Source organism: Microtus pennsylvanicus, chromosome 7 (assembly GCF_037038515.1).
Source record: "Microtus pennsylvanicus isolate mMicPen1 chromosome 7, mMicPen1.hap1, whole genome shotgun sequence".
Classification (NCBI taxonomy): Eukaryota; Metazoa; Chordata; class Mammalia; order Rodentia; family Cricetidae; genus Microtus; species Microtus pennsylvanicus.
Genome location: NC_134585.1, coordinates 5,697,078 through 5,722,310, shown reverse-complemented (window position 1 = coordinate 5,722,310; position 25,233 = coordinate 5,697,078). Strand labels below are relative to the sequence as shown.

The 25,233-nt window shown below is 53.4% G+C and overlaps 1 protein-coding gene across 2 annotated transcripts in view; it reads left to right on the top strand.

Moving 5' to 3' along the window:
- The window catches only part of Cpne5 (copine 5), an 82,761-nt gene that overhangs the window by 20,549 nt on the left and 36,979 nt on the right, over positions 1 to 25,233 (top strand). Inside the window, exons 4-9 of one of the 2 annotated variants that reach the window (XM_075979726.1) lie at positions 12,674 to 12,777; positions 14,227 to 14,266; positions 14,449 to 14,525; positions 17,776 to 17,835; positions 19,454 to 19,504; positions 19,758 to 19,821. In XM_075979726.1, the coding sequence (XP_075835841.1) occupies positions 12,674 to 12,777; positions 14,227 to 14,266; positions 14,449 to 14,525; positions 17,776 to 17,835; positions 19,454 to 19,504; positions 19,758 to 19,821 (396 nt within the window). The remainder of the gene's footprint in view (positions 1 to 12,673; positions 12,778 to 14,226; positions 14,267 to 14,448; positions 14,526 to 17,775; positions 17,836 to 19,453; positions 19,505 to 19,757; positions 19,822 to 25,233) is intronic. The other variant, XM_075979727.1, reaches the window with a different exon arrangement.

Genomic DNA, 25,233 nt, shown 5'->3' with positions numbered 1-25,233 from the left:
TCATTTTTGTGCCTTCTGAGAAAGCCCCATCTTCTCAGCACCTAAATCTGTCACCACATTTTATGAAAATTGACTCTAAGATGTAATTTTAGCCTAGGAAATCGAGCACTATCTGCATCAAGCACTGCCTGGGCCTCCTGCGTGCCCCCAGGTGGCCAGTGGGGTGGAATCTCAGAACGAATCATTTGAGAAGGGCATCATCACAGGGCCCTTGAACTTGAAAGTGGGCAGGGGATCCTGCCCCTCCCTCACCAGCTGCCTGTCCAAACTGAGGTCCCCAGGGAAATGAAAAGATAGGAAGCAAAGCCTCGGGTGGCCCGATCACTCCCGTACCACCTACAGGACATGCAGCTAGGCCACCACAGCCACTCAGCGCTCCCCCAGAACACTGCTCGGTGAGCAGTCTCAGACGGTTACCGCCAGCTGGAAATGGTCTTCCTGGGGCTGCCAGCATGTGCCTTCACAGGGCCCTGTCGCCACGTGCTTTGTGGTGGGCACCAGTTTAGTCCAGGGAGCTGCTGCAACACAAATGCCGTAGACAGTGCCCTAGTTTCGTTTCTGTGGCTGTGAACAATATCCTGGCAAAGAGCAACTTAGAAGAGGGGCGGTGGTGGCGCATGCCTTTAGTCCTGGCCCTCGGGCGGCAGAGGCAGGCGGATCTCTGTGAGTTCGAGGCCAGCCTGGTCTACAGACCCAGGTTTCAGAACAGGCTACACAGAGGAAACCCTGTCTTGAAAAGCCGGGGGGAAAAAAACAGTCAACCAAACAATGGGGATGGGGCTTTGTTTGAGCTCCAGGTCACGTCCCATCCAATCCGGAGCAGAGAGACATGAACGCATGCGTGCTCAGTGCCCTCCCAAAGTCTCTCAGACAGTCCAGGCCCGGAACCAGGGTTGGTGCTGCCCACTGTCAGGCTGACCTCGGTAGCAGGTATTTTCTGCTTCCTTCGTACTGAGTTTGGAAACGCCTGTGTCTCTCACCAGAGTCTCTCAGCACCTTAGCCTAACCATGTGATTTTATCTCCATCGCGTGTGCCTTGCTGGAGTCCGTGATGCGTTACAGTTGTATGGCGACATTTTGGCTGGTTTCCCAGTCCTGGGTAAGCCGCAGTCACTGTCCGCGTGGGTGACGAGGGAAGAGTTGAGTGGGAGGGGCTGCAGTGACTCTTCCGAAAAGACCTTTTCCCACATGGCCCCTAGCATTCTATGGGCCTTTGGTTGGCTCGCCAGCCACCCAGATTCTACATAACTTTGTTAGACCCGTCCCATCGTCTCATTTAGTCAAGAGTCCCAGCCTTGTGAGACAAGGCCCTAAATTTGATGTCGGAACCCTGGGTTCCCCACTCAGCTCCAGTAGTCTGACTAAGGCATTTACCTTGCCCGAGTCTCAGTTTACTCATCTCTAAAATGGGCCTAGGAGACCTAGGAAATGAGAAACTAATGTCCTAGGGTTGGAGAGATGGCTCAGTAGTTAAGAGTGTTTTCTGTTCTTCCAGAGGGTCCGCGTTCAATCCCCCAAACCCACAGTTGAGGGGCTCACAACAGCCTATAACTCTAGCCTCAGGATATCTGACACCCTCTCCTGGTCTCCATGGGCACCCACACACTTGGCCCCGTCAACCAAACCAACTTGGATGACACAAGTTAGATCCCAGGTGGCACAGCGCGTGCCCGTGGGGGAGGGGACAGTAAGTGCAAAGGACCGGTCCTTGTGAGCCTACTGCTACTGTGAAAGGAACAAAGGCCATTGCGGCCTGAGGGGCGTCAGTGACGGAGTCAGGGGTACACTCTTCAGCGTCACAAAAGCTGGTCCTCGCTTGGGGCTGTGTGTGCTGTGAAAGGAACTCATGGGTAGAGCACGGTGGGATTAGCAGCTGCGGAAGTGACTCTGGTAAGGGACGCAGCCTGGTTTATGTCTGGAGTGTCGGCTTTGGCCGCGTCATACAGGGTAGGCTGCAGAAGAGGGCAGGCGTTGCCAAGCACCTGTGCACGGTCTTAGGACTATGCTTTTAAACCCTTGGGGCCGGTGCGATGGCTGGGGGAGGGGCGAAGGTGTCTGCACTAGCCTGACCATCTCTGGGACCCGCATGGTAGAAGGAAATAACTGACTCCTGCAGTTATTATTAAATGACAATTTTAATTTATGCAATAACAATGAAATTAGTAATATTAAATATTATTAAATACTAAATTATTAAACAAATGACCCATGACCTCTACATGCACCATGGCACACACAACTCTCCACACACTAAATACATAAATGTAATAGTTAAAAAACACAAACCTGTTTTGACCTGACAGGGCACTGTCATGGGTCACTTGCCTTCGTTTTTGTCGTTACTAGAATGGAACCCTGGTGCTAGCTCCCATAGACTTCGATTAAATGGCAGGATCTTTGGTACAATGCCTGTTTGTACTGAGGCCCGTGTCCTCAGGTAGGCAGAGAAAAAGCTCTCCATTCCTTTCCTTCCCTTAAGCAGGGACAACTGACGTGGCTGCACCACTGCGCATGCTCCATAGCACGGCCGCACCCTTGCGCATGCTCCATAGCCATAGTGTCTTGTTCCATCCAGCAACCTGACTAGATTGTTCTTCTGAGCCCAGATCCCTGCCCAGGCCACTGAGTTTCCGAAGTGGGTTTTGCTGTGGGGGGGGACTCCTGCCCCTCTTTCAACTTGGGAGCGGACATTATTTCTGGGTGGTATCCAAGCCCTCATCTGCGGAAAGGAACGTGTGTTTTTGGTAGCCTGGAGGTTCTAGGCCTGGTCCCCTGGTGCGCCTAAGTCCTCTGAGACGTTAGCTTCCAGCTGCCATTTACAGCTGTGGAGCTATTGCCAGTGTGGTTCCAAAGTCAGGTGCCAAACTAGTTTCCGCCTGTCTACCTGGGAGAACTTGGGCAGGGCCTTGGCTCACCAGCGCCTGGGAGGATTAGATGAATTCGTTCTGGAAGGTTCTCCTGGTGCACACACAGCCGGCAGTGGTTCTTCCGCTGAGGGACACTGATAGCACGTGGGAATTAGCGGTGAGCTGGAGGACCGTGGCCCTGGAACCTTCCTCTGGGCTTGCTTGCCCTCACCCATTCCCACAGCCTGGCGAGGCCAAGGAGGGTGGAGCAGTGTGGGAGAGACTGGCTTGCTGGTGGCTTGGCAGCCAAGTTCATTGGCAAATGGCTATCCCCTCAGGGAGCTGGGCCATTTAACAGATTACATGGAACAATGGCTAATTAGGAGTTGGGGTTTGTTCTTTTGGCAGGAAATCTTTCCTTATAAGCAGCTTAGAATTTCACATCCCCAGCTAGGCACCTTCTCCATCCTGCTCCAGAGGCAGGAAGGCCTTGAGCCTCCTCGCTAGGGCAAGTATCCCAATCACGCACCCCCTCCCCATCTTCCACACCTTGATGCCCAAACAGAATAGGGTACTGTGTGGGAGGCCCTGAGCCCCTGCCCGACTCAACTTCTTCTGCTGGGGATTCCATTCACGGAGAACTTTCCAGACTCAGAACAGCAGGCCTGAACAGAGCCATCCCTCCATCCTGTTGGGTCCACAGCGAGGCCCAGCTTCCAGCCTTGGCCAACACCTCTTCCCTTTCCTACTCTCTGAGCAGCCATGGCTCTTTCCTGGCCTCTAATTTTAATCCTGGTGTACGTGATTCATGATCAGTCAGGGCTGGGCTTAGCAGCCAGGCTTTCAAAACCCTAATTTAGGAGCCATCAGTACTATATGAAAATTGCAGGGGAGCTTGGGATGGAAGATAGTCAGCTCCTGGTCTCCTTTCCCCAGCCACCGGGGGCTCTACAGCTGGGGATCTCAGAAGCTCCCTCCCAGCTGCAGTGTGTGAGGCAAGTGCTGTCTCTTGGGGAGTGACTTTATGTTCAGGCTTGCAGAGAGCTGCTCACTCACTACCGAGGCAGGGGGCTGTGGAGATTTGCCTCTTCTCTTGCCTGCTGGGTTCCCTGGCAGCCTCTGGGCACTCCTCACCCTCTATGTAAAATGGAGACCATGGCATGTTTTTCTGGGGTCACTGGGGGAACTAAGTGACATCATGGTTGTGGAGAAGTGTTTGAAGACAAGAGAAGTCACAAGACAAAGCTGGAGGAAGAGGAAGATTTGATGGAGAGAGAAACCCGAGTGAGGGCATTGTTGGCAGCTGCTTGGGCTGGTAGCTGGTGCTGTCAGAATTTCTTTGGGCCTCCAGCTCACAAATAAGGACACAGAGACTAATTAATTTTGAAAGGTCGACCTTAGCTTAGGCTTGTTCCTAACTAGTTCTTATAACTTAAATTAACCCATATTTTTTAAATCTACGTCCTTCCACGAGGCTCATGACTTCATCTCAGTATTGCCCATCCTGCTTCCTGCGTGCCTGGCTGGCAACTCCGCCTTTCTTCCCCAGAGTTCTCTGCCCTGAAGCCCCGCCTATACTCTCCTGCCTAGCTATTGGCCATCCAGCCTTTTACTACAGCAATCACAGCAGGACATCTTCACATAGTGCAGACATGTCCCACAACACCCTGGCCCCACCTAGGACCATTTTCTAATTACCCTCTGCTTTCTCATTGGTTAATGGAAAGGACTTGGTCTCTTCCAGCTATCAAGTCTTTAGACCCTAGGGTCAACCTGTCAGTCAACCACAGGAGACTTCAGTGTGTATGTGAGTGCATGTGTGTGCATGCACAGGTGTGTGCGTGCGTGTGTGCAGGTGTGAGCACAGGCCGTGTGCATGCGTGTGTGTGTGTGTGAGCACAGGCCGTGTGCATGCGTGTGTGTGTGTGTGTGAGCACAGGCCGTGTGCATTGCAGTGTGCACATAGAGGCCAGAAGCCAATCAAGGAGTCCTTACCTCCCACCTTGCTTGAGAAAGAGTCTGTTTTTGCTGTTCACTGCTGTGCACACCAGGCTAGAAGGCTGGAACCTTCCAGGCTTCCCCTGTCTCCCCTTATTGCGATAGGACTCACTTAGAGATGTGAGCTTTATATGGGTTTGTATGGGTTCTGAGAATTCAAACTCAGGGCCTCACGCTTGTGTGGTGTGTGATTTACCTTCTAAACCAATCCACCAGCCCCTATTGATTTGTGATCCTATTAATTCCTTCTTGATTTGAAACCACCCTGCTGGGGTTTCAATTCTGTCTTTATGCCCACTAGCTATGTAACCTCAGCAATCCCCCAGTCTCTCTGAACCTTTTTTCTGTTTACTTGTCTGTAAAACAGGGATCTCAATGCTACCACCTCATAAAATAGTTATGAGACTAAGTCAATACATGAGAAAAGTCTAGTGTCTAGCATACAGTAGGGCTACACAGCTCTTATCGTATCTTATAGAATGAATGAGTATATAGTGATTATATATTCTATATTATGCATAATATAAAATAAGCCCCAGAAGTTCTTTTGTTTTGTGTGTAGGGACTAGGAGGTCAGAGTGTGCTTTTCTGTGGGCTCCTGGCCTCATGCAGAGCTGGGGCACTAGGGACCAATCACTGTGGGGAGGGCCCCAGGGAAGAGAAGGACCTGATTCCTTCTGAAACAGGCTTCTGGGAATAAAGCACCCACCTCATAGCCCCCTCAGCCCTGCCCCGTCAGAGAAGGGCCCTCAGCGGCCCCCAGCGTAGGGGAGCCCTGGGTATGAAGGACAGGCTTCTGAGATAGAGGAAAGAAGTCAAGTGATCAGACCTGGGGACACCTGAGGAGAAGGTGCAGGGACATGGGAGACACTTCCTTTGGGTGACTAGCTTGGGGTGTAGAGAGTATGCCTAAGTCCCAAGAGTCTTCTGTAAGTCACCCAAGCCTCCATAACGCAGGCACAGAAGAGAAGAAAGACTGAGGCACAGAGAGGTGAAGAGATGTAGCCAGGGTCACCCAGGCGGGAATGAGAGCCCAGCCTGGCCCCAGACTCTGCTGAGAATGATTTTGCTATGCTGTGGTCATGGGATCTGCTTTTGCAGGCAGAGGTGGGGCTCTGTGCACCCCTTGGTCTGTTTAAGAACCCCATCAAAACCACGTCTCTTCTCCCCTGATGATCCAGGCCTGAGCCCACAGACTCCTGCACTTAGCTGCAGAATCCCAGACCCACTCAGAGCCAGGAGAGGGGTCTCGACCTCTGACCCCGAGTGGATCACCTCCCCTTCCCACAAGCCCTCGCTCCAGCACTCATGTGGATGGCCCCAACAGGGTCACTTCCCACAAAGTAGGGGAGGCTGGTCCCTCATTGTCCCCATGGAAACCCTTAGATGGGACAACAGCACTGAGATCCTCTTCCAGAAGGTTGCTAAAGTCAGTGCAAGCAAGGGGCATTTGTTTTCTTTCTTATTTTATTTTTTTGAGACAGGTACTCACTATGTAGTCCTGGCTGTCCTGGAACTCTATATAGACCAGACTGACTCAGACTCACAGGTATCCACCTGCTTCTGCCTCCTGCATGCTGCTGGGATTAAAGGCATGTGCCACTATGCCTAGCACCCCCCCACACACATTTCTTAAAAAAAGAACCTATTACATTTACGTGTGTGTGTGTGTGTGTGTGTGTGTGTGTGTGTGTGTGTGTGGCAGGGTGCTTATGCCATAGGGAGCTTGTAGCGGTCAGAGGACAGCCTTAAGGGGTCAGTTCTCTTTTACCCCGTGTGTCCTGAGATCAAACTCAGGTCATCCGGCTTGGTAGCAAGCGCCTTTCTCAGCTAGCCATCTCGAGGGCCTTTGCCCATTTCTTAGGTGACACAAACGTTGTCGCAGTGGATTTGAGCAGAACGGAGTGAGGGTCAGGACCTGTGGGCTGGAGATTATGTTTGTGAGAGAGAAAATTCGTGTTGGCATCCCAGCAGGAGGGAATTTGCCTCTGATGTCTGCTGAGGTTTTCATAAGGGGTTTCTTTCAAAGGCATGGATGTGATTGAAGATGCGTTGTGCTGGGACAAGCAGCAGTGGGGAGCTGCTCCCAGCAGCCCGCAGGGGCAGTGAAGGCGTGTGTGCCTTGGAGATGCTGGACTAAAGAAGAGCCCTTCTCGTGCCTGTCTGTTTTAAACGGGGTCTTCCATAGCCAAACCCAGCTGGCAGCAGCCACAGGACAGCCTGTCACCTCTGCATCAGGCCAGGCCATTGTCCTGATGGGCCAATTCCTTCAGCAAGCATAGAAGGCTGACCAGGGTTCACACACCCTTCTCTGACATGCTCTGAGGACACCTGAGCACGGGGACTCATCTGTCCCCAGAAATGTCAGTCCTTCTGTGTGGCAGAGCCCCTGGGAGCCACTTAACTCAGTCCCTGAAGAAGTTTCAAGGTTTGCCTCTCTTTGAGGGTCTCGGTGGACTGGATGATCTGCAGTTAATGCCTCTTAATTGATGTTCGCGGAGCTTAGTCATCCGAACCCTCGGGAGCGGCTTCCTCGAAAAGCTTCGCTGGGTTTGTTGCTAGGGACGAAGCTATTCAGAGGGCAAAGGCGCTCGTTTCCAGGCTCCTTCTGGTTTGTGCTTTTTATTCTTTTCTCCCATAGGAGGTGTCCCAGTCCTGAGGTCAGGGAGCCTCCCCCTGCCACCCCACTGTTCCGGGTCCATTGCTCATCCAGCTCAGAATGCCCTGGAAGGTTCTATAAGTCTCCTGCATCTGTGTATGCTGTGTACTGGTTTCCTGGTTCTTCACAGCCTTGGTTCGTTCAGAACCCTGTGCTTGCCTGGGGCTTGTTCAGGGTTCGGGGTGCTCATGCTTTCTCCCTGGACCTCCGAGCTCAGACCTTGGACCAAGCAGTGGTTCAGAATGGACCAGAGGGATGGACAAGTGATTCTAAGGTGTCCAGGCTCTGGACTCCAGGCTGGTGAGGGGCCTGCCCTCCTCCCCTGCTTACCCATGATGGGATGGATGCCCACAGCTGGTGAGGGGCCTGCCCTCCTCCCCTGCTCCCCCGAGATGGGATGCACACAGCAGTTAGAACATAGGCAGGCTCCGTCTCGGTCTCCGCAAGGCCGTTCTGCCTGGAGACCTCAGCAGATGTGTGTGAAATACAGCACCCAGGTCGACTTCCCCTGCCCCCTCACCATCATCAGTTTGGTTATATTCCTGCCTTCATTAGCAGGAGTATCCGTTGAGCCCGACGGAGACCCCGGTGGCCTCTTTGATTTTGAAAAGTCTGAGTTTCAGCACTCACACCGTCTCTGTTATTAGTCCAGCTAATGAACGCGGAAAGCTTCCTTAGCAGCCCCTGGCTGTTGATTTCACAGTTGGGGTGTGCATATGTTAATTACATCTGAGTCCTAGAAATCCTTCAAGCCCCTTCACGTTCCAGGGACCTTCAGAGCCCCCTCCCATCCTGTTTCCAGGGGAACCCCATCTTCTTCTCTGGCAGTGAGCTGGTCTCCAGGGAATCCCCTGTGTCGAAGCTTCAAGTGCCATTTTCAAAGCAGCTGCTGTCCTCCTCCCTGATGGGGGGTGGGGGGTGGGAGTCGCGTGGGGGAGTAGGGGTGTTCCGTGGGACTTGTGCTGGAGAAGGGGGCGTCTGCCAGCCCCGCGGGGAGGATGCTTCAGGCTAGCTGCGTTGAAAGAGAACAGTAGGGCATTTCACGGAAGGGTGTCTGGCCTTCCCAGAGAAGGCTCTAAACCCTAAGTGTTTACCTGCAGGCCTCCTGCAAGGAAGCCATTAGGGGAAATTTCCCTTTTGTCTGAAGACAGGAGGTTTGCGTGGAAGGGGCGGGAGTATGTGGGCAGTCCTCTGCAGCGGGTGCCATCTTTGTGAGGTGGTTATGGAATTTAGAGGAGAAATAGGAGGCCAGTTTTATTGAACCCGGAGTGCCCCCACCGCCCCCCATTGCTCGCACACAGCGGGGCCATCCACAGTGTCTGATTTCATCAGTTCAGTCGGTGCCCAGCAGTCTGACGAAGTAAAAAATATAATGGGCTTCGGAGTTCCTTGCTGTGTGGCTGTGGGCAGCTTACTTAACCCTGCTGATTTGTTTCTGCGCTCGTAAGACGGGTAATAACCCTGAGGATTTTTACAAGAATTAAATGAGATGGCTTAATGAGCCCCTTGATCTACAGAACATTCAGTAGAGGCTCAGTCAATGTTAGTTTTCCTCCTCCCTCCCACCGTCCTCATTCATTAGCTCTCAACCCCACCGGCTTGCTGGCGGTGTCTAGAGACCCTCACAGACGCAGTTGTTTGGGCCCCATGCACTTCTATTTGACTTTGATTGTCCTGTGGCGGGGCTGAGCGTGGGGATTTTTTTAAACACCTGTTAAAGCGGGATTTAAAAAAAAAACTCTTAATTCTCACGCAGAATGAAATGAGCACAGGACAGAACTGCACAGCCCCCGAGATGGGGAAAACAACACACGGCTAGGTGCATGGTGATTCTGAAATAGTGCATGGGTAGTTTAGGTGCGTCCACGCAGGCCTGGGAGGAGCAATCCACCCTGTGTTCCTCAAGTTCACTTGTCTAGGTCTGCTGGGTGTAACCAGTCACATTGGGCACTGAGCTCACTGGCCTGTAGCTCACTTGCAGAGTAGCTCAGAAAAGATACTGTAAGAGATGAGGTCCTGCACTGGAGCCCTAGGTCCTGCACTTGAGCTCAGGGTCCTGCACTTGAGCTCAGGGTCCTGCACTGGAGCCCTGGGTCCTGCACTGGAGCTCAGGGTCCTGCACTGGAGCCCTGGGTCCTGCACTGGAGCTCAGGGTCCTGCACTGGAGCTCAGGGTCCTGCACTGGAGCCCTGGGTCCTGCACTGGAGCTCAGGGTCCTTCACTTGAGCTCAGGGTCCTGCACTGGAGCCCTGGGTCCTGCACTTGAGCTCAGGGTCCTGCACTGGAGCCCTGGGTCCTGCACTTGAGCTCAGGGTCCTGCACTGGAGCCCTGGGTCCTGCACTTGAGCTCAGGGTCCTGCACTGGAGCTCAGGGTCCTGCACTGGAGCCCTGGGTCCTGCACTTGAGCTCAGGGTCCTGCACTGGAGCCCTGGGTCCTGCACTGGAGCTCAGGGTCCTGCACTGGAGCCCTGGGTCCTGCACTTGAGCTCAGGGTCCTGCACTTGAGCTCAGGGTCCTGCACTGGAGCCCTGGGTCCTGCACTTGAGCTCAGGGTCCTGCACTGGAGCCCTGGGTCCTGCACTGGAGCTCAGGGTCCTGCACTGGAGCCCTGGGTCCTGCACTTGAGCTCAGGGTCCTGCACTGGAGCCCTGGGTCCTGCACTGGAGCTCAGGGTCCTGCACTGGAGCCCTGGGTCCTGTACTAGAGCTCAGGGTTCTGCACTGGAGCCCTGGGTCCTGTACTAGAGATCAGGATTCTGCACTTGAGCTCAGGGTCCTGCACTGGAGCTCAGGGTCCTGAACTGGAGCCCTGGGTCCTGTACTAGAGCTCAGTGTTCTGCACTTGAGCTCAGGGTCCTGCAGTGGAGCTCAGGGTCCTGCAGTGGAGCTCAGGGTCCTGCAGTGGAGCTCAGGGTCCTGCAGTGGAGCTCAGGGTCCTGCAGTGGAGCTCAGGGTCCTGCAGTGGAGCTCTAGGTCCTGTACTGGATCTCTGAGTTCTGCACTGGAGCTCAGGGTTCTGCGCTGGAGCTCAGGGTTCTACACTTGAGCTCAAGGTCCTGCACTGGAGCCCTGGGTCCTGCACTGGACCTCAGGTCCTGCACTGGAGCTCATCCTAATCTGGTGCTCTGTGTTTCATTCCATTCTTTTTACAAGTATTTGTGAGTGTGTGCGTGTACATGTGCCTGTGCACAGGCACAGAGTTCAGAAGAAGGTGTCGGATGGTCTCCTCTGTCAGCCTCCACTTATTTCTGTGAGTCAGGGTCTCTCCCTGAACTGGTAGCTAAGCTAGAAGCCAGCAAGCCACAGCAATCCTCCTCCCTCTGCCCCACCTTGGATCTGGGCTTTATAGGCATGTGGGCAATGCCCGGCTTGTTATGTGGTTGCTGGGATCTGACCTCTGACCTCAAGATTGTGCAGCTAGTACTCTTAACCACTAAGCCATCAGTCTGCTTACACCTATCCCCACCCACATACACTTTTTTTAAAGACGGTGGGGGCTGTAAAGACAATAGTGCCAGCTATTCTCAAGTTCACTGTAGCTAAAGAGCTTTGGACTTCAGATCCCTCAATTTCCGCCTCCTGAGTGCTAGGGTTCCAAACATCGCAGCCCCGCTTAGGTGCTTTAGTTGCTGTGACTGCACCTGTCATAGGTATTGCTCAGTGACTCTGAGTGCAATGGAGAATCTTCCGGTATGCCTCTCATGTTCTGCTCCTGTAGTCAGTACTAAGTGCTATGTCTGCCTATGCTAAGGTCTCCAAAGCGTTTTAGAGTCTGGATGTGGCTCTTGGCTCCGTGGTAGAACACTTGCCTAGCGTGGGCAAGGCCCTGGGCCGACCCACAGCTCTGCAAAAGCAACCTTTGTGGAATACAGAACGGGCTTAGATAAGGCAGGGAATGTGCAGGAGGCAACGCAGCCTCCACCCTCGGCCGGGACCACACAGTTCCTGAGGAAGCTGCAGCTACTCTGCCCTCATTCAGCTCCTCCCCGGCCACTCCAGAGTGTCTGCCATGAGCCAGTCTTAGCATAGGTCTCATCTCCCCATACCTGTGGCACCTTGTGGTCTAGAGCTCATAACCTGACTTGTGCCTTTGTGTCAGCGAATCTTGACTGTGTGCTCCTGGACAAGTTGCTTGGCTTCTCTGGGCTTCCATCTTCTCATCTCTAAGAGAGGGAAGCCTGCCACAAGGCATTGCATAGGACTAGGGCACAGAGTGTTCACAGGGGGTCCGGGGCATCGTGTGTGCTCATGGCCCTGTAGGGTAGGGAGAAACTCCTTGAGTAATTTCCAGGCAATGCATGGGGATGATGGCAAGGGAGCAAGATGGGGAACCATGCGCTCAGGCCTCAGGGATCAGCTCGTGTGGAAGAGCCCACAGGAGCTGAGAAAGCGTGAGGCTTGCAGAGGAGGTGGGGCCAGGAGAGGGGCTGTGAAGCTGGGGTTGGCAGGGCCAAGGTGGGAAGGCACTGAGTCTCCAGTAGCTGCTAGCTTTATGAATGTGAGCAAGCAAGACAGCAGAAGGAGCCTCCAAGATGGAAGTCCCATGGTTGATTTGTGTGTCTTTTGCTTATCAGGTCACGGGGCACACACCTGTAATCCCAGCGTTTAGGGCAGAGGCAGGTGTGTCAGGAATGCAACGCCATCCTGGACCACACAGCAAGCTTGGGACCAGCCCGGGCTATCTAGTGAGCCCTGTCTCAAAATAAATAAACAGGGATGTGTGTCAGGTTGTGGGAATAGGAGGAGATGGATCCTCCAGGAGGCTGTCTCCTACCATCAAGTCTCTTGTGACTGCAAGAGGGGTGTCAATCATGTATACATAGCCCAGGCGTTGGGCAGTAGAAGCAGGAGTTCAAGGTAGAGCATCAGCTCCTTAGAGACTTTGAGGCTAACCTGACTAGGACAACCCGCCTGGTGGTGAGGGGAGTCCAGGCCAGGGGCCCATGGCCTGAGCTAAGAGCAGAACCAGAACACAGGGCCACTGGGGTCTGTACCATTTACTGTGCAAGAGATGCCTGGAGCTCGTGTCTGGAGAGGGAGGGGTGGGGAAGAGAGGGAGTGTGAAGAGATGTAGCCCTGCTTGCAGGAGGCAGCACCCAATGCCTGCAGCCTAGTGCCATGGGCTGGAGCCGCACTGGCCCCGTTACAACAGCGCCTTCTTCTCTTGCAGTTTGGACGCACCGAGGTCATTGATAACACGCTCAACCCAGACTTTGTGCGCAAGTTCATTGTGGATTACTTCTTTGAGGAGAAGCAGAACCTCCGTTTTGACCTGTGAGTAGAAGGTGGGGCTCACGCTGGAGGGGCGGGGACGGGGAGGGGATAGAGTCCTTGGGACTAGGGCCTGGAGTGACAGGATAGGTGGAAAAGCAGGGATATTCTGGAAAGTCGGGAAGATAAAAGTGACAGTTGAAATCTACCTCCAGCCTTGCTAGGGTGTGGAAAAGAGGGTGCCAGATCTTATCCAGCATTTTCTCATTTATGTGCGTGTGTGTGTGTGTGTGTGTGTGTGTGTGTGTGTGTGGTGGGATTGGGTGAAGTGCCTGACACTCTGGGGAGCATCCACGGAGGCAATTCAGGCCTCTACTTAGGTGACTTTTGCTCCCTGGCGTCCGGGGTACCTGCTGGCCTCTCCTCATGTTGGGAGGTGTGTCTAGTCTCCTGGAGTCATGAGACAAGTCGGGCTCTGGTATCTGTTTCCTCAGAAAGAGGGACAGGGCCATGAGGAGGACTTTCCCCCTTGGAAACCAGGCAGGGAGTTTGTGTCATTTCCAGGGGCTGTGAGGGAGAGGGGCAGGGTTGCAAAGGACAGCGTCCTGGAGAAGAACAGAGTGGAAAGAAAGATTCCTGGGGGATTCTGGCAAAAATTTGGGGTGAGCTGAGGGAGGTAGAAACTTGGAAGCGAGTATGGGAAGAAGAGAAAGGCTGAGAAGTGTGAACAAACGTGGCCCATGACGTGACGGAGAAGCTTGGTGACAGTCTGGAGAGGTAAATTACTCAAGGCAGTGGGGTGCTGATCCCGGTCCTCAGCAGGTGCATGCATCTGAGCCTAGAGCAGGGGAGGCTGCAGGAGGAAATGTTGCAAGCAAGACCCTGGGAGAGGAGGCTACAGCTCAGCTGGCTCCCGGAGAGGGGACCAGCTCGGCTGCAGGAGCAGCTCGCAGCCCACTCAGGTGGAGGTCGTGACCAGGCCCGAGTAAGGGGAAGATCTGAGTACAGGACTCCCAGACAGACCACGCTGAGGCTGGGAAGATGGGCAACTGGCAGTGGTGGATAGGGTGACTTAGCCACCTGTGACCCAGCCAGGATACGGGTTTACTTGTGTCATTTTCCATTCTTAGTGAGATGAAACACGTGTGCAGGGAAACGCACATATCTTTAAAAAAATGAATCACGTTTGTTTGTTCGTTCGTGTGAGTCTATGCGTGTGCCGTGGCGGGGTATGAAGGTCAAAGGGCAGCTTGTGAGAGTTGTCCTTCCTTCGTGTGGGTCTCAGATCATTAGGCTTGGCTGAAAGCGTCCCTAATTGCCAAGCCATCTCTCGGGCTGGGAAATGCATAAATCCTGAGAGAGCCACAGGACTGTCTTCACAGAGATCAGGTGGGAGGAGCCTCCCAGGCTCCCAGTGCTCCCCGGGGGAATCTGACTCTACTCAGGGTCCCAAGCAGAGTTCGGTGGAATCTCCCCTGCCTGCCTATACCAATTTCTCTGTGTTCCCTGTAGATACGATGTGGACTCCAAGAGCCCGGATTTATCTAAACACGTGAGTTCTGCCTGTGACTACCCAGCAAGCCCAGGCTCTCTTAAATGCTGTAGCCTGACTGGGCCCTGGACTTCACTCAAAGAGCATGTATCCAAGGCTGCACGTTGTGAGGGAGGTGGGGTGGCTGTGAACACGGTGGCTGACAGTGGCTGACGCTGGTCTCTTCTGCCCCGGGCATGCAGGATTTCCTGGGCCAGGCCTTCTGCACCCTTGGAGAGATCGTGGGGTCCTCTGGGAGCCGCCTGGAGAAGCCCCTCACGTAAGTGTAGAAGGGGTACAGCCTGTCTGGGTGGCTCTCCTTTGATGAGCCATCTTCTGCCCACCCTGCTGAGAGTCGGCTTGTGTCAGTAACAGACAGCCAGGGCTTTCAAAGAGGGATCCCAGGCCCCGCCCTCTTGCGCAGGTCCTGGCTGTTATTAGAGCTTGTATTCCTGCGGGGAGGGGGAGGGAGCCATGACCGAGAACTACCTAGATTGTAACCCCACCTCTCTAACTGTGTAAGAGACCAGAGGACACCAGGGGAAGTGACAGATCCAAGGCCACACAGACAGCAGTGGGAAAGCTGAAATTTGAACCTGGGATTTATTTGCACAGCGTATTCCTCCACTTATCCACGGTGTGTAGGTGTAGACCTGAGCTGGAGCTAAGAACAGGCTGGAACTGGGGGGAAAGGGGGGGGCACTTCTCACCTCCCACCTCTGATAGTCTACCGGAGAGCTGTCACTCTGAGCGGCCTCCGGGATGGGGAGTCGCCAGGATTCTCTCTGTGCAGCTGTGGATGGCTTGTCCTTATTCCTGAGGAAGCTCTCCGGGCAGGGCCCTGGCAAGGGCAGGCACAGACCAGGACAAATGTCCAGGCCACAGAGCAGGCAGGAGAGAGAGGGGGTTCATGAACCCCTCACTGGCTTCTGCCAGGTTTCCGTCCTCACACTGTAGTTCCTAACTGGTGTGTTTCTATGTGCATGTGTGCATGTATGTGTGTGTGTGTATCTGTGCGTATCTGTATGAGTGTGTGCATAGTGTGTGTGTATAAGGAACAGACTCTCCTAGACCCTTGCCTGTAACTCCTCAGCAACTACATGGTAGAATCAGGACCCCAAGAACGGGGCTGGGGAGATGGCTCAGCGGTTAAGAGCATTGGCCATTCCTCTGGAGGACCCTGTTCAATCTCCAGCACCCACATGACAGCTCATCGCTGTCTGTAACGTCAGCTCCAGAGGATCTTGTACCCTCATGCAGACATACATGCAGGCAAAACATCAATGTACGTAAAAATAAATCTTGAAAAATTACAAAAAAAAACCCAAAACCCAAAATCTCATACTGCAGCCGTGTGTGGTAGAGAACAACTTTGCCCCAGCACCCACCCCAGGTGACTTACAACTGCAACTCCATCTGCAAGGGACTGGACTGGACACCTCTGGCCTCTTGTGCACACACCCACATGAAGACACACACACACACATACACGAGTTAAAAATAGTAAAAACAAATTTAAAAGGGGAAGAAAGAAAAGTGGGATTTTCCCAGAAGAAATCCCAGTTAGCTCTTGTTCAATAGCAGTGTTCAGGGCCTTTATTTTGAATTTGTATGTTTTAAATTTATCGTTATTTACTCTTTGACCATCTCACACACGTATATAGTGCGTTTTCATCATCCTCCTTCCCAATTGCCCTCTCTCATCGCCTTCCTACTCCCTGTGGCCGAGGAGAAGCCCAGGATTGCTCCTACACCTCCCAGCTCCCACCCGAGTGTACACCTAAGCAGTTACAGGTCCATTTCTTGCCTGCTGTCACCTGTCCACCTTGGGCAGGGGATGGAGGGGTCTCTCCCACAGAAGATGCGCCCAAGGACAAGCAAGATCTGAAATGTGGAGTCACAGGAATGCTGCGGGGGAGGCAGGTCCTTTCCCCCAGGAGGTCTTGCGTTTCTAAGTTTAGCCGTTCATGACTAAACCCCACCAGCAGCTCCTGTTTACTGGGCATCTATTCTAGGACAGATGTGAGGGTCAGTGTTTTGCTGGTGAGATCTGTGCAGGAAGTCCTCGGTGCCCATGGGCTCCACATACATGTATCAACTAACTGCTTTTTAAAAGGCTGCATATTCCTGAACGTGGGCTGTCGTCTTCCTGGTCACCATTCCCTGGATGATACAGTCCAGCCAGCCTATGCCGATCATTTACTCTGTGTTAGGTGTCATAAGACACCTAAGGATGGCTTAAAATATAGGAGATTCCAGGCATGGTGGTGCAGGCATGTAACCCAGCAGGAGGAGTTCAAGGCCATCCTCAGCTACATAAGTTGAAGGCCAGACTTGGCTACATAAGACTCTGTTTATTTACAAATAAATAGTAAAATAAAATACGTGCAGAATGAGTGTGGCTCCTATTCAGGTACCATAGTGGCCTTTTTGTACATCCAGAGACCTGTCCCTGAGGGGGCCAAGAACCAGTTCCTTGTGCTTACGAAGCGATGACCGCATTGGTTTGGTTTCGTTGTGTTTGAGGGTAGAGGGGGACGTTGTTGTTTTGAGACAGAGCCTCACTACAGGGCAGCCTCAAACTCAAGATCCTCCGCCTCAACCTCCTGAGGACCGGGATTGCCCATGCATTGCCACACAGAGATTCCTTTGAGATTTTCTGTAGGGGGACCAGGATCTTCGTCTACAGCCCAGGAAGGCCTCAGAGAGACCCTTCCTCCTCAGCCTCCCAAAAGCTAGAGTTGTGGGCCTGTGCCACCACGCCCTGTCCAGGGCTCCGACCGAAGTCGAGGTCACGTCTGCTAAGGCTGCTCTCCTTGGCTTGGCTGACCGTAGTTTTTCTTCTCCTGTCTGCATGGAATCCGTCCTTCTGTGTGTGGATAGTCAGGCCCCACACACGTGCCCTCAGCTCCTAATCAACTCCTTTTTTCTTAAAAGGTTTTTTAAATTATTTTTATTTAAGTGTGTATGTCTATATTGGTGTGTGGGTGTGTGCGCTTGAGTTCAGGCTCCCTTGGAGCCCAGAAGAGGGGAACCAAACTTGGTTCCTCTGGAAGAGCAGTCCTTGCTCTTAACTGATGAGCCATTTCTCCAGCCCTTTTAAAGGTCCTGTCTCCAAATATAGTCATATGCAGTGCTGAGGTTTGGGCCTTCGGCATGTGAATGAGAGAGATGGTTTAAGCCATTGAGGCCCAGTGATGTGACAGAGACCGTCTCCACCTGCGGCAGGTGTCTGGGTCACCTGGAGCAGAGGAGCCCATTCCACCTCAGGGTTTCTGAGTAGGCCTGAGGCATGTATGTGATACCTTCGCTGGGGCCGCTGGTCTGGGACCCCACTCTGAACACCTCAGGGGTAGCCTGACTTGCCCAGGGCTTCACCCGAAGGTCTGGGAAGTGTCCCTTCTGTGGTCTGGGTTTTGGTCCTGTTTTAGTGACTTCCGAGAGGTCCAGACATCTGCAGGTTGTGTTCTGGCCCATGAGAACTGGGGTCGTGGGTTCATGCTTGGCTTTCTCTTCCTCTGTCTCCACAGAATAGGAGCATTCAGCCTCAACTCCCGGACAGGCAAGCCTATGCCAGCTGTGTCTAACGGGTAGGTCACCACGCAGCTGTGGCCTTCTGCATTCACCCAGTTCTAAAGAGGTCACCTGCCTCTAGGCCCAATTCCTGATCTACTGTTAACCCCTGGTTAAGAAGATAAAGGGTTCTGGGTCCCTTCATAAGGTCTCAGGCGCCAAGGTGATAGCCTACCTCTTCTATCCGGGCCAGAGGTGGGGCCTGGTGAGCCCTGGTGGCTCTTGGGACTTTAGGGAGTAGGGAGGGATTCCAACGAGTGTCCTGTGCCGAGGGTGGGTGGGCCTGGGACCTCTCAGTTCCCTCTTTCCTCCCTTTCCTTATCTACTTCTCCAGTTCCCACTCCGACTTTTGGCTGGCCTCATAAAAAATGTGACCAACATAGACCCTCCATGGGTCTTCCCTCTCCTCTCCTGAGGAGCGTCTCTGTCCTGGTTTCTTTCTCATACCCTGTGGGCCTTAAACCTTTGGGACTGAGTGAGGGAGTCCCACCCGGCTGCCCGCATGTAAGGAAAGAGCCTGGAGGAGCCATATGTGGACCCCTCACAGCTCAGGACCAGCGTGGCTTCTGGTTTATGGGGAGAGTGGGTGCCAGCGAGCTGAGAGGGAGCATAAGCAGCTGTAAAGAGGGGGATCAAGTCCGGAGATAGGGAGGGAGGTGGGGAGAGGAAGGCCAAGCTGGTGGGAGCAGGTTGAGGCAAGAGAGGAGGGAAAGCAAGACCAGAAAAAGAAGGTGGAGTCCAAGGCAGAGCAACAGATGGAGAGCCAGGGGCGGGGGAGGCTGCTGCTGAGGGCTCTGGTCTCTACCAGGCCACTGTGTGGGAAAGGACTGCCTGAGAGTAGGGGCCAAGCTGCAGCACCGCCACCTGCCTGCCCACCCAGTTTGGAGAAACCTGGGCTGTCTTCAGCCCCAGGAGGCTTCTCTTTCTCTCCTCCCTCCTCTGCTGGGACCCTCTCCCTCCAAAGTGATGCTGGGTAAAGCTTCGTCTGTGGTCCTCAAATGGTTCCACACATAGCTCGCCGCCACTGCCCTGGACTGGGCAGGAGACGGGGTCTGGATTCCACAGCGACCCAATGCAGCGCAGCAAGGCTGCGGGGAGGGAGACTGTGCGGTCGGTCGAGGGCCCTGTGCGTGCGTGTCTGGAAAGCAGATTCTGTGTCACTCCCAAGTGTGCTCAGGGCCAGAACCCCTAGTCACAGCTGCCCCACAGCTTCACATGTGATCCCCCTCGGTCACGCTATGGTCCCCCAGCTTAGTCCCAAACCTTAGAGTGGCGTGGGCTAGTCCTTGGGGGCATGCCCCCACTTCCACCGAAGGAGGAACAGGTGTTGGAACACCCTCAGGAGATATCCTCTCCAGCTCACCTTCCTGGAGGGGCTTCTCCTCTGTGGATGGTCCCTTGTGCTGCATGGCCCCTCACTAAGTGGGGAGTCTTTTGGCCTCAGAAGACCCCAGTCCCAGGAATTCAAATGGAGGTAGCTGCAGGCGAGAGCCATGGAGAGGACCCCTCCCCAAGACCCTAACCCACCCTCAGCTGCTCCTCCCTAGTGAAGCAGACTGGCTCAGAGCTGGAACACCAGGGGACCCTGGGTAGCTGGGTACAGGGTGGCTAGCCCACAAGGTCTTTTGCCCACAGAAGTGGTCTTTGGATGGAAAGCTTCAGAACCACTGGTCCGGAAGCTTCCGGGTGAGTCTGGGTGCTGTTGCCATTCTTAGACCTCCCTGGTGGGCCTTGGGAGCAGGGGGCGGGCCATCAGGCTGAGGGCCTGACCCAGCACACAATGCTTTCGGCCACACTACCCAGGCACTTCTGGGGGTGTTCTTAGGGGTGTTGGGTGTAGATGCCTAGATGGCACGGGGCGGGCATGGGAGCGGCTGACCCAGGAATGCCGGGTTGGTCTGTCCCTGTCTGGCTTGTCATTTTTGCCTTTCCTCCCTAGTGGTGTCCCAGGGAAGAAGTGTGGCTCCATCATCCTGTCTGCGGAGGAGCTGAGCAACTGTAGGGTGAGTAGCAGGGGTTCCTCTCCATGATGCAGGATTACCCATCCCTGGAGGGAGCCGGGGTAGACAGGGCTCCTTGTGACCCAGCTGGCATTGAGACCATGACACCAGAGCTAGAAGATTCCAGCCTTGTAGTTGACCAGAGTGAGACCCAAGGCACGAGGGACCAGCTGCATCACAGAGCCAGGCTCCTGGGTCCAGTCACATACACGCCCCTCAGCCCAGACTGCCCCAGCCCCGCCGATGACCAAAGCCGTTCAGCCTTGCGCACTTGGCATGCAGTTGTCACTGTTCTCTTTGCCTCTGGCACAGGATTGGCACCCTCTGCTCCTCAGAGAGAGAAGATGTCTGAGTGTGTGGGTGTAAGTGTGAGTGTGTGTGCATGGGTGGACGTGAGTGTGGGTAGGTCTGAATAGGAATCCGGGCGGGAGTGGCTGTCGGGAAGCCCGGAGTCTGCAATCCTGGAAGCCTTTGGTTTCGACTCTTCTGGAGGAGTGTGGAGCAGCGGCCCATGGGGTGGCTCGGCACCGAGAAAGGGGTCAGGGCTCTGATGGCTGACAACAAAGGGAAATGTTGTAAGGATGCTGACCGCTGTCAAGGGGGGGAAGGACCCGAGTGAGGGTCTCGTTTCACCGGAAACTCCAGCGTCTCTCTGAGACAAGAGGGAGCACATCTGGACTCTGCTCTAGATCAGCTGACTGTAAGATGGGGCTCTACCCACGGGCCACCCAAACCAGGCATCCCTGAGGCCAGTGAGGGGTTGGGAGGAAGAGAGGCCTGGGTATCTGGGGACAGGGCTCCCGGGGACTGTAGGAAGGAGGAGAAACAAGACTTCCTGACCGCCGGGATCAGAGCTGCCATCCGCCAGTATCCACCATATGAAAAACCACGACAGAACAACCTTAATCCTTTTAGGGTAACAATAGCGGAACACAATAAGAATCAGCCAGGTGTGGTGTCGCACACCTTTAATCACAGGGGCAGGCGGATCTCTGTGAGTTTCCAATAACAAGTTCCAGAACAGCCAGGGATACATAGAGGGACCCCATCTTAAAAAACAAGCAAAAGGAATCGACACGGGGGACTGGAGAGATTGCATAGTGGTTTAGAACACTGGCTGTTCTTACAGAAGACCCTGGTTTGATTCTTAGCACCCACACTATAGCTCACAACTATCTATTACTCCGGTCCTAGAGGACCCAAACCCTCTTCTAGCTTCTGGAGGATCAGGCATGCACATGTTGTACAGACATAAATGCATCACGCTTATATAAAACACACACACACATAAAGGAATCAGCATAGGTTTTGGGGTCTCAGCTGTCAGAGTGCTTGCCTACTTAGTAAGTGTGAAGCCCTGGGTTTCATCCACAATACCAAATAAGCAAAGCATGGAGGTGCAGGCCTGTAATCCCAGCACACAGGAGCTAGAAGCAGGAGGATCAAAAGTTCAAGGTGATCCTCAGCTACATAGTGAGTTCAAGGCCAGCCAGAGCTACGTGAGACTGTTCCATTAGAGAGAGGGTGTTAATGTTAAACAACATTTTCCAAAAAGGAATTTTTGGGGGAGAAGAGTGGCTTTATAAATCTCCTTAATGTCTAGGGTCCTAGAAGATACCAGTAGGGGCTGAGGTATGTCTCAGCTTCAGAGTGCTTGCCCTAAAGGAAGAAAGAAGGCCAAGTGTCCCTTCCTCGAATGGGCGGGGCGGGGGCGACAACTGGATGCTCACTTGTGTGTAGGTAGTGTGCTATTTCTCATGTCTTGTTTGATGATTCTAGACCACACTAATGGTTCATAGACGTAGACTTGTGTATGTCTTCTTGTGTAGTATGAGGTTTCTGACATTCAGTGGTTGAGGAGACTGAAGCCCGGAGAGATGAGGTCCAGGACCACACAGCCACCCAGGAGACGAGGTCTGGACCCAGGCAGCCTGCTCTAGAGCTCCAGTCTTCAATGAGCAGGATGTGGAGTCACAGCCTTGTCCCTGGGACTTCTGTGTGGAAACAGAATGGACTGTGGAGAGGTGACCAGAAGAACGCTCGCACCCCTGCTTTCCTGGTGGAGGCCCGCCCTGTCTGCTTAGCTGGCCAGTGGAGGCCCACACGCCGGGAAGCGGGCTCGCCCAGCATCTGCACCCTGGGCGGGGCTGCTGTGCTTGGTGTGCACTGAGGATCTGATAAGAGCCTAGCCAGGGAAGTCCAGCAGAGTGTTTAGGGATGATGGACACTGTGTCAAAGGAGGGCCTGCTTGCACGAACCAGGCATGTTTTTCTGAGTGCAAGAGCCTCAAGGTTGCCCTGCTGTGGGGCAGTTGGGTTAACTGTTGAGGATGAAGGTGATGAGGATGGTGACTGCCATCCTCATAGATAGATAGATAGACAGACAGACAGATAGATATCATTCATATATATATCCATCCTCAGGAGAGGCTGTATGGGAATCACTTTATGGTCCAAATTCAGTTTCTCCTGAGCTCTTAGCCCAGCAGTGACCTCCTTGGTGTTTAAATACCATCAGTTAGGGCACTTTGGACAAGCTCAGTGGGCTGGCGCTGTAACTCAGTTTCCCAGCGGCTTGTAAACATCTTCCTTTGCCACCTTAGGACCCTCCCCCTCTCTTCCTCTTCTTTCCTTCCCCTGCTCCTCCCCCCTCTTTCATCCTTGGACACAGTAGTTTTCTTGCTGGAGGCTGTGCCGGCGCTGGGGAGGTTTAGGGGCTCCCTCCCTGCAGAGGCTGTCGGCTCCCTTTTCTCCTGGCATATCTTTGGCTGAATTCTCTCTTTCCCTAGAATCCTTGCAAGGAAAAGACACTAATTCTCAGCATCTGGCTGAATTAAAATAATTACATGTGAGCAGCTTTGCAACTCCGGCTTTCGGTGGGAGGATCAAAGGGAGAGGGTGGGGTGCGGGTCTGCGAGGCGCGGGGCTTCCTGCCTTCAGCCTGGAGCCTGCGTGGGTGGCGAGGGACAGCAAAGGATCGAGTGGATGCCAGCCTGTCACAGGCTTACTTTAGTAAGTAAAAGAAAAGCCTTGCTCGTGTAGAATATTAATGCCAAGAAGGTTCTTACGGTCAGATTTGATGCAAATACAGTTGGGGCCCTTATGTTGACAGGGTGAAGGCCAGCCCCCTAGACACCCACATTTCCCCATGCCCAGCAGGTGTACTAATGTATTCCTGCAAGGTCCTCAGCTCCCTGAGGCTCTTGTTCACAAACATGTCTTGTGCTAGAGATTGACCCAGGACCTCACTCTGGGTGGACAAGCAATCCGCCACCCAGCTACATCACCAGCTCTCTTTCATTTAAAGAAGAAAGGAAAGAAAGGGCCAGATATGGTGGCACACGTCTTTAATCCCAGCATCTGGGAGGCAGAGGCAAGCCGATTTCTAAGTTGCAGGCCAGCCTGGTCTATATAATGAGACCCTGTCTCAACCAGAATAGATGAGGAACAATTTCTCGATAACTTGGATGGTGGCCCTGAAGGCTCTGCGGGCTTCTAGCCGGCAGTGAAGAAGCCAGCTTTGAGCACTGGGAGTGGAATTCGGAGAGATGGGAGCCAGCTGCACCTGCAGGGGAAGGTCTGGACCTCCTTGGCTTTTCTTGTTTGTTAGATAACCTTGATTGGTACCCATCCTCCAGGCTCCTGACGAGGGGCAGGAAATCCAAGCTTCATACTGCAGCATCCTGGGGTCTCCCCACCCCAGAGCCACTTCTAGACTGCTCAGGAATTCATTTGTTTCAAGTCAGCAAGTCAGCGTTTCACTCGCTCTGCCCGCTGCCCGCTGTTCTAATTTAGTGTGAGAAACGGCAGCCCGCAATCCCAGCCTCTCTGCCCTGGCTCTCCATCCTGTCAGACCCGCTGCCCCTTTTTTATCACGCATGCTGCTGCACGACATTCTTGGTCCTGAAGGAAAATCCGTGGGCAATTTATTATGTGCCCATGTGGAAAAGCAGGTAGGAGCTAAGCTCTTGCAGCCAGCTCCCCGGGAAGCAGGCAGCCTATCCAAAGGCCCTGGAGGCAGGAGAGAGAGGTGATGACCGGTCAGGCAGGCTGCAAGTGGGGATGGTGGCAAGAAGGGCTAGGTTCTTTTTCTTTTCTTTCTTTCCCTCCCCGCCCCTCTTTGGGGTGAGGTTTCAAGACAGGGTTTCTCTGTGTAGCCCTGACTGTCTTGGAACTCTCTCTGTAGACCAGGATGGCCTCAAACTCAGAGATCCTCCTGCCTCTGCCTCCCAAATGCTTGGATCAAAGGTGTGCTGCATCACCATGCCTAGTGAGGGGCTGGATTCTGTGAGACCTTCCAGCCAAGGAGTCTAGGGGACTTGAGGGTAGTGTTTCTCCTTGCTGCAGACTTTGGAGGAGGATAGCCATGGGAGGGAAGGAGAGAGAGAAGAGGAAACCATGGGGGTAAAGTGGGTGTGGGGTGTGGGTCCCCTGACACTCAGTTGCATTCAGGCTGAAGCATAGGGAAGGCGTGTTACCCATGCTAGAATAGACATGAGCATCCTCCCTAAAACACAGTGTATAATTTCTTAGTTTGAGAAATAATTTCTCTAGTCAAATCAAAACAAAACAAAAAACAAAGGCGCAGTCTCTGCTTAAATATATATGTGTATGTAATATCACATTAACCATTTTAGTCCAGGGGAGATGGCTCAGTGGTTAAAGCACTCACTGCACAAACAATGGGACCACAGTTCACATCCTTAGATCCTGCATGGATGCTAGGTGGGCACGGCAACCCTTTCATTCCAACCTCTGAAGGTGAATATGAACCCCACTCCCCAAGAGCAAGCAAGCTAGCAGTCGGAGCCACGGTAACCAGCTGTAGGTTTGATTGACACCTGCCTCATAGAATAAGATGGAGGTGCCAAACATCAGCTTCTCCTCGAGCCTCTACACACTCAAGCAGGTATGCACATGTGCTTGCACACCTGTACCTACACACATGTGAACAAGTATACACATGCTCACACATGTGGAATAGAACAAAGAAAAATGCTATGCTAGTTCTGTACAAGTTGGGAAGACACGGAAAAATTACCCAAAGATAACCACTGTTACTGACATTTGCGTGATTTTTTTGTTGTTTTGTTTTTCAAGACAGGGTTTCTCTGTATAGTCCTGGCTGTCCTGGAACTCGCTTTGTAGACCAGGCTGGCCTCGAACTCACAGAGATCTGCTTGCCTCTGCCACCCAAGTGCTGAGATTAAAGGTGTGTGCCACACAACCAGCCAATACGGTACCTTGTATTTGGGCCACAAGCTCCTGTCTCTAGTCTTAGAAATGAGTGTTTCATAGTTTCCTCATAGGAGGGGTTGACCATCATTTATTGAGAAACATGGGCAGCTAGCTTCTTCCTTCCACTGTGTTGGGCCTGGGAATCACACTCAGCTTGTCAGGCTTGGCAGCAAGCGCC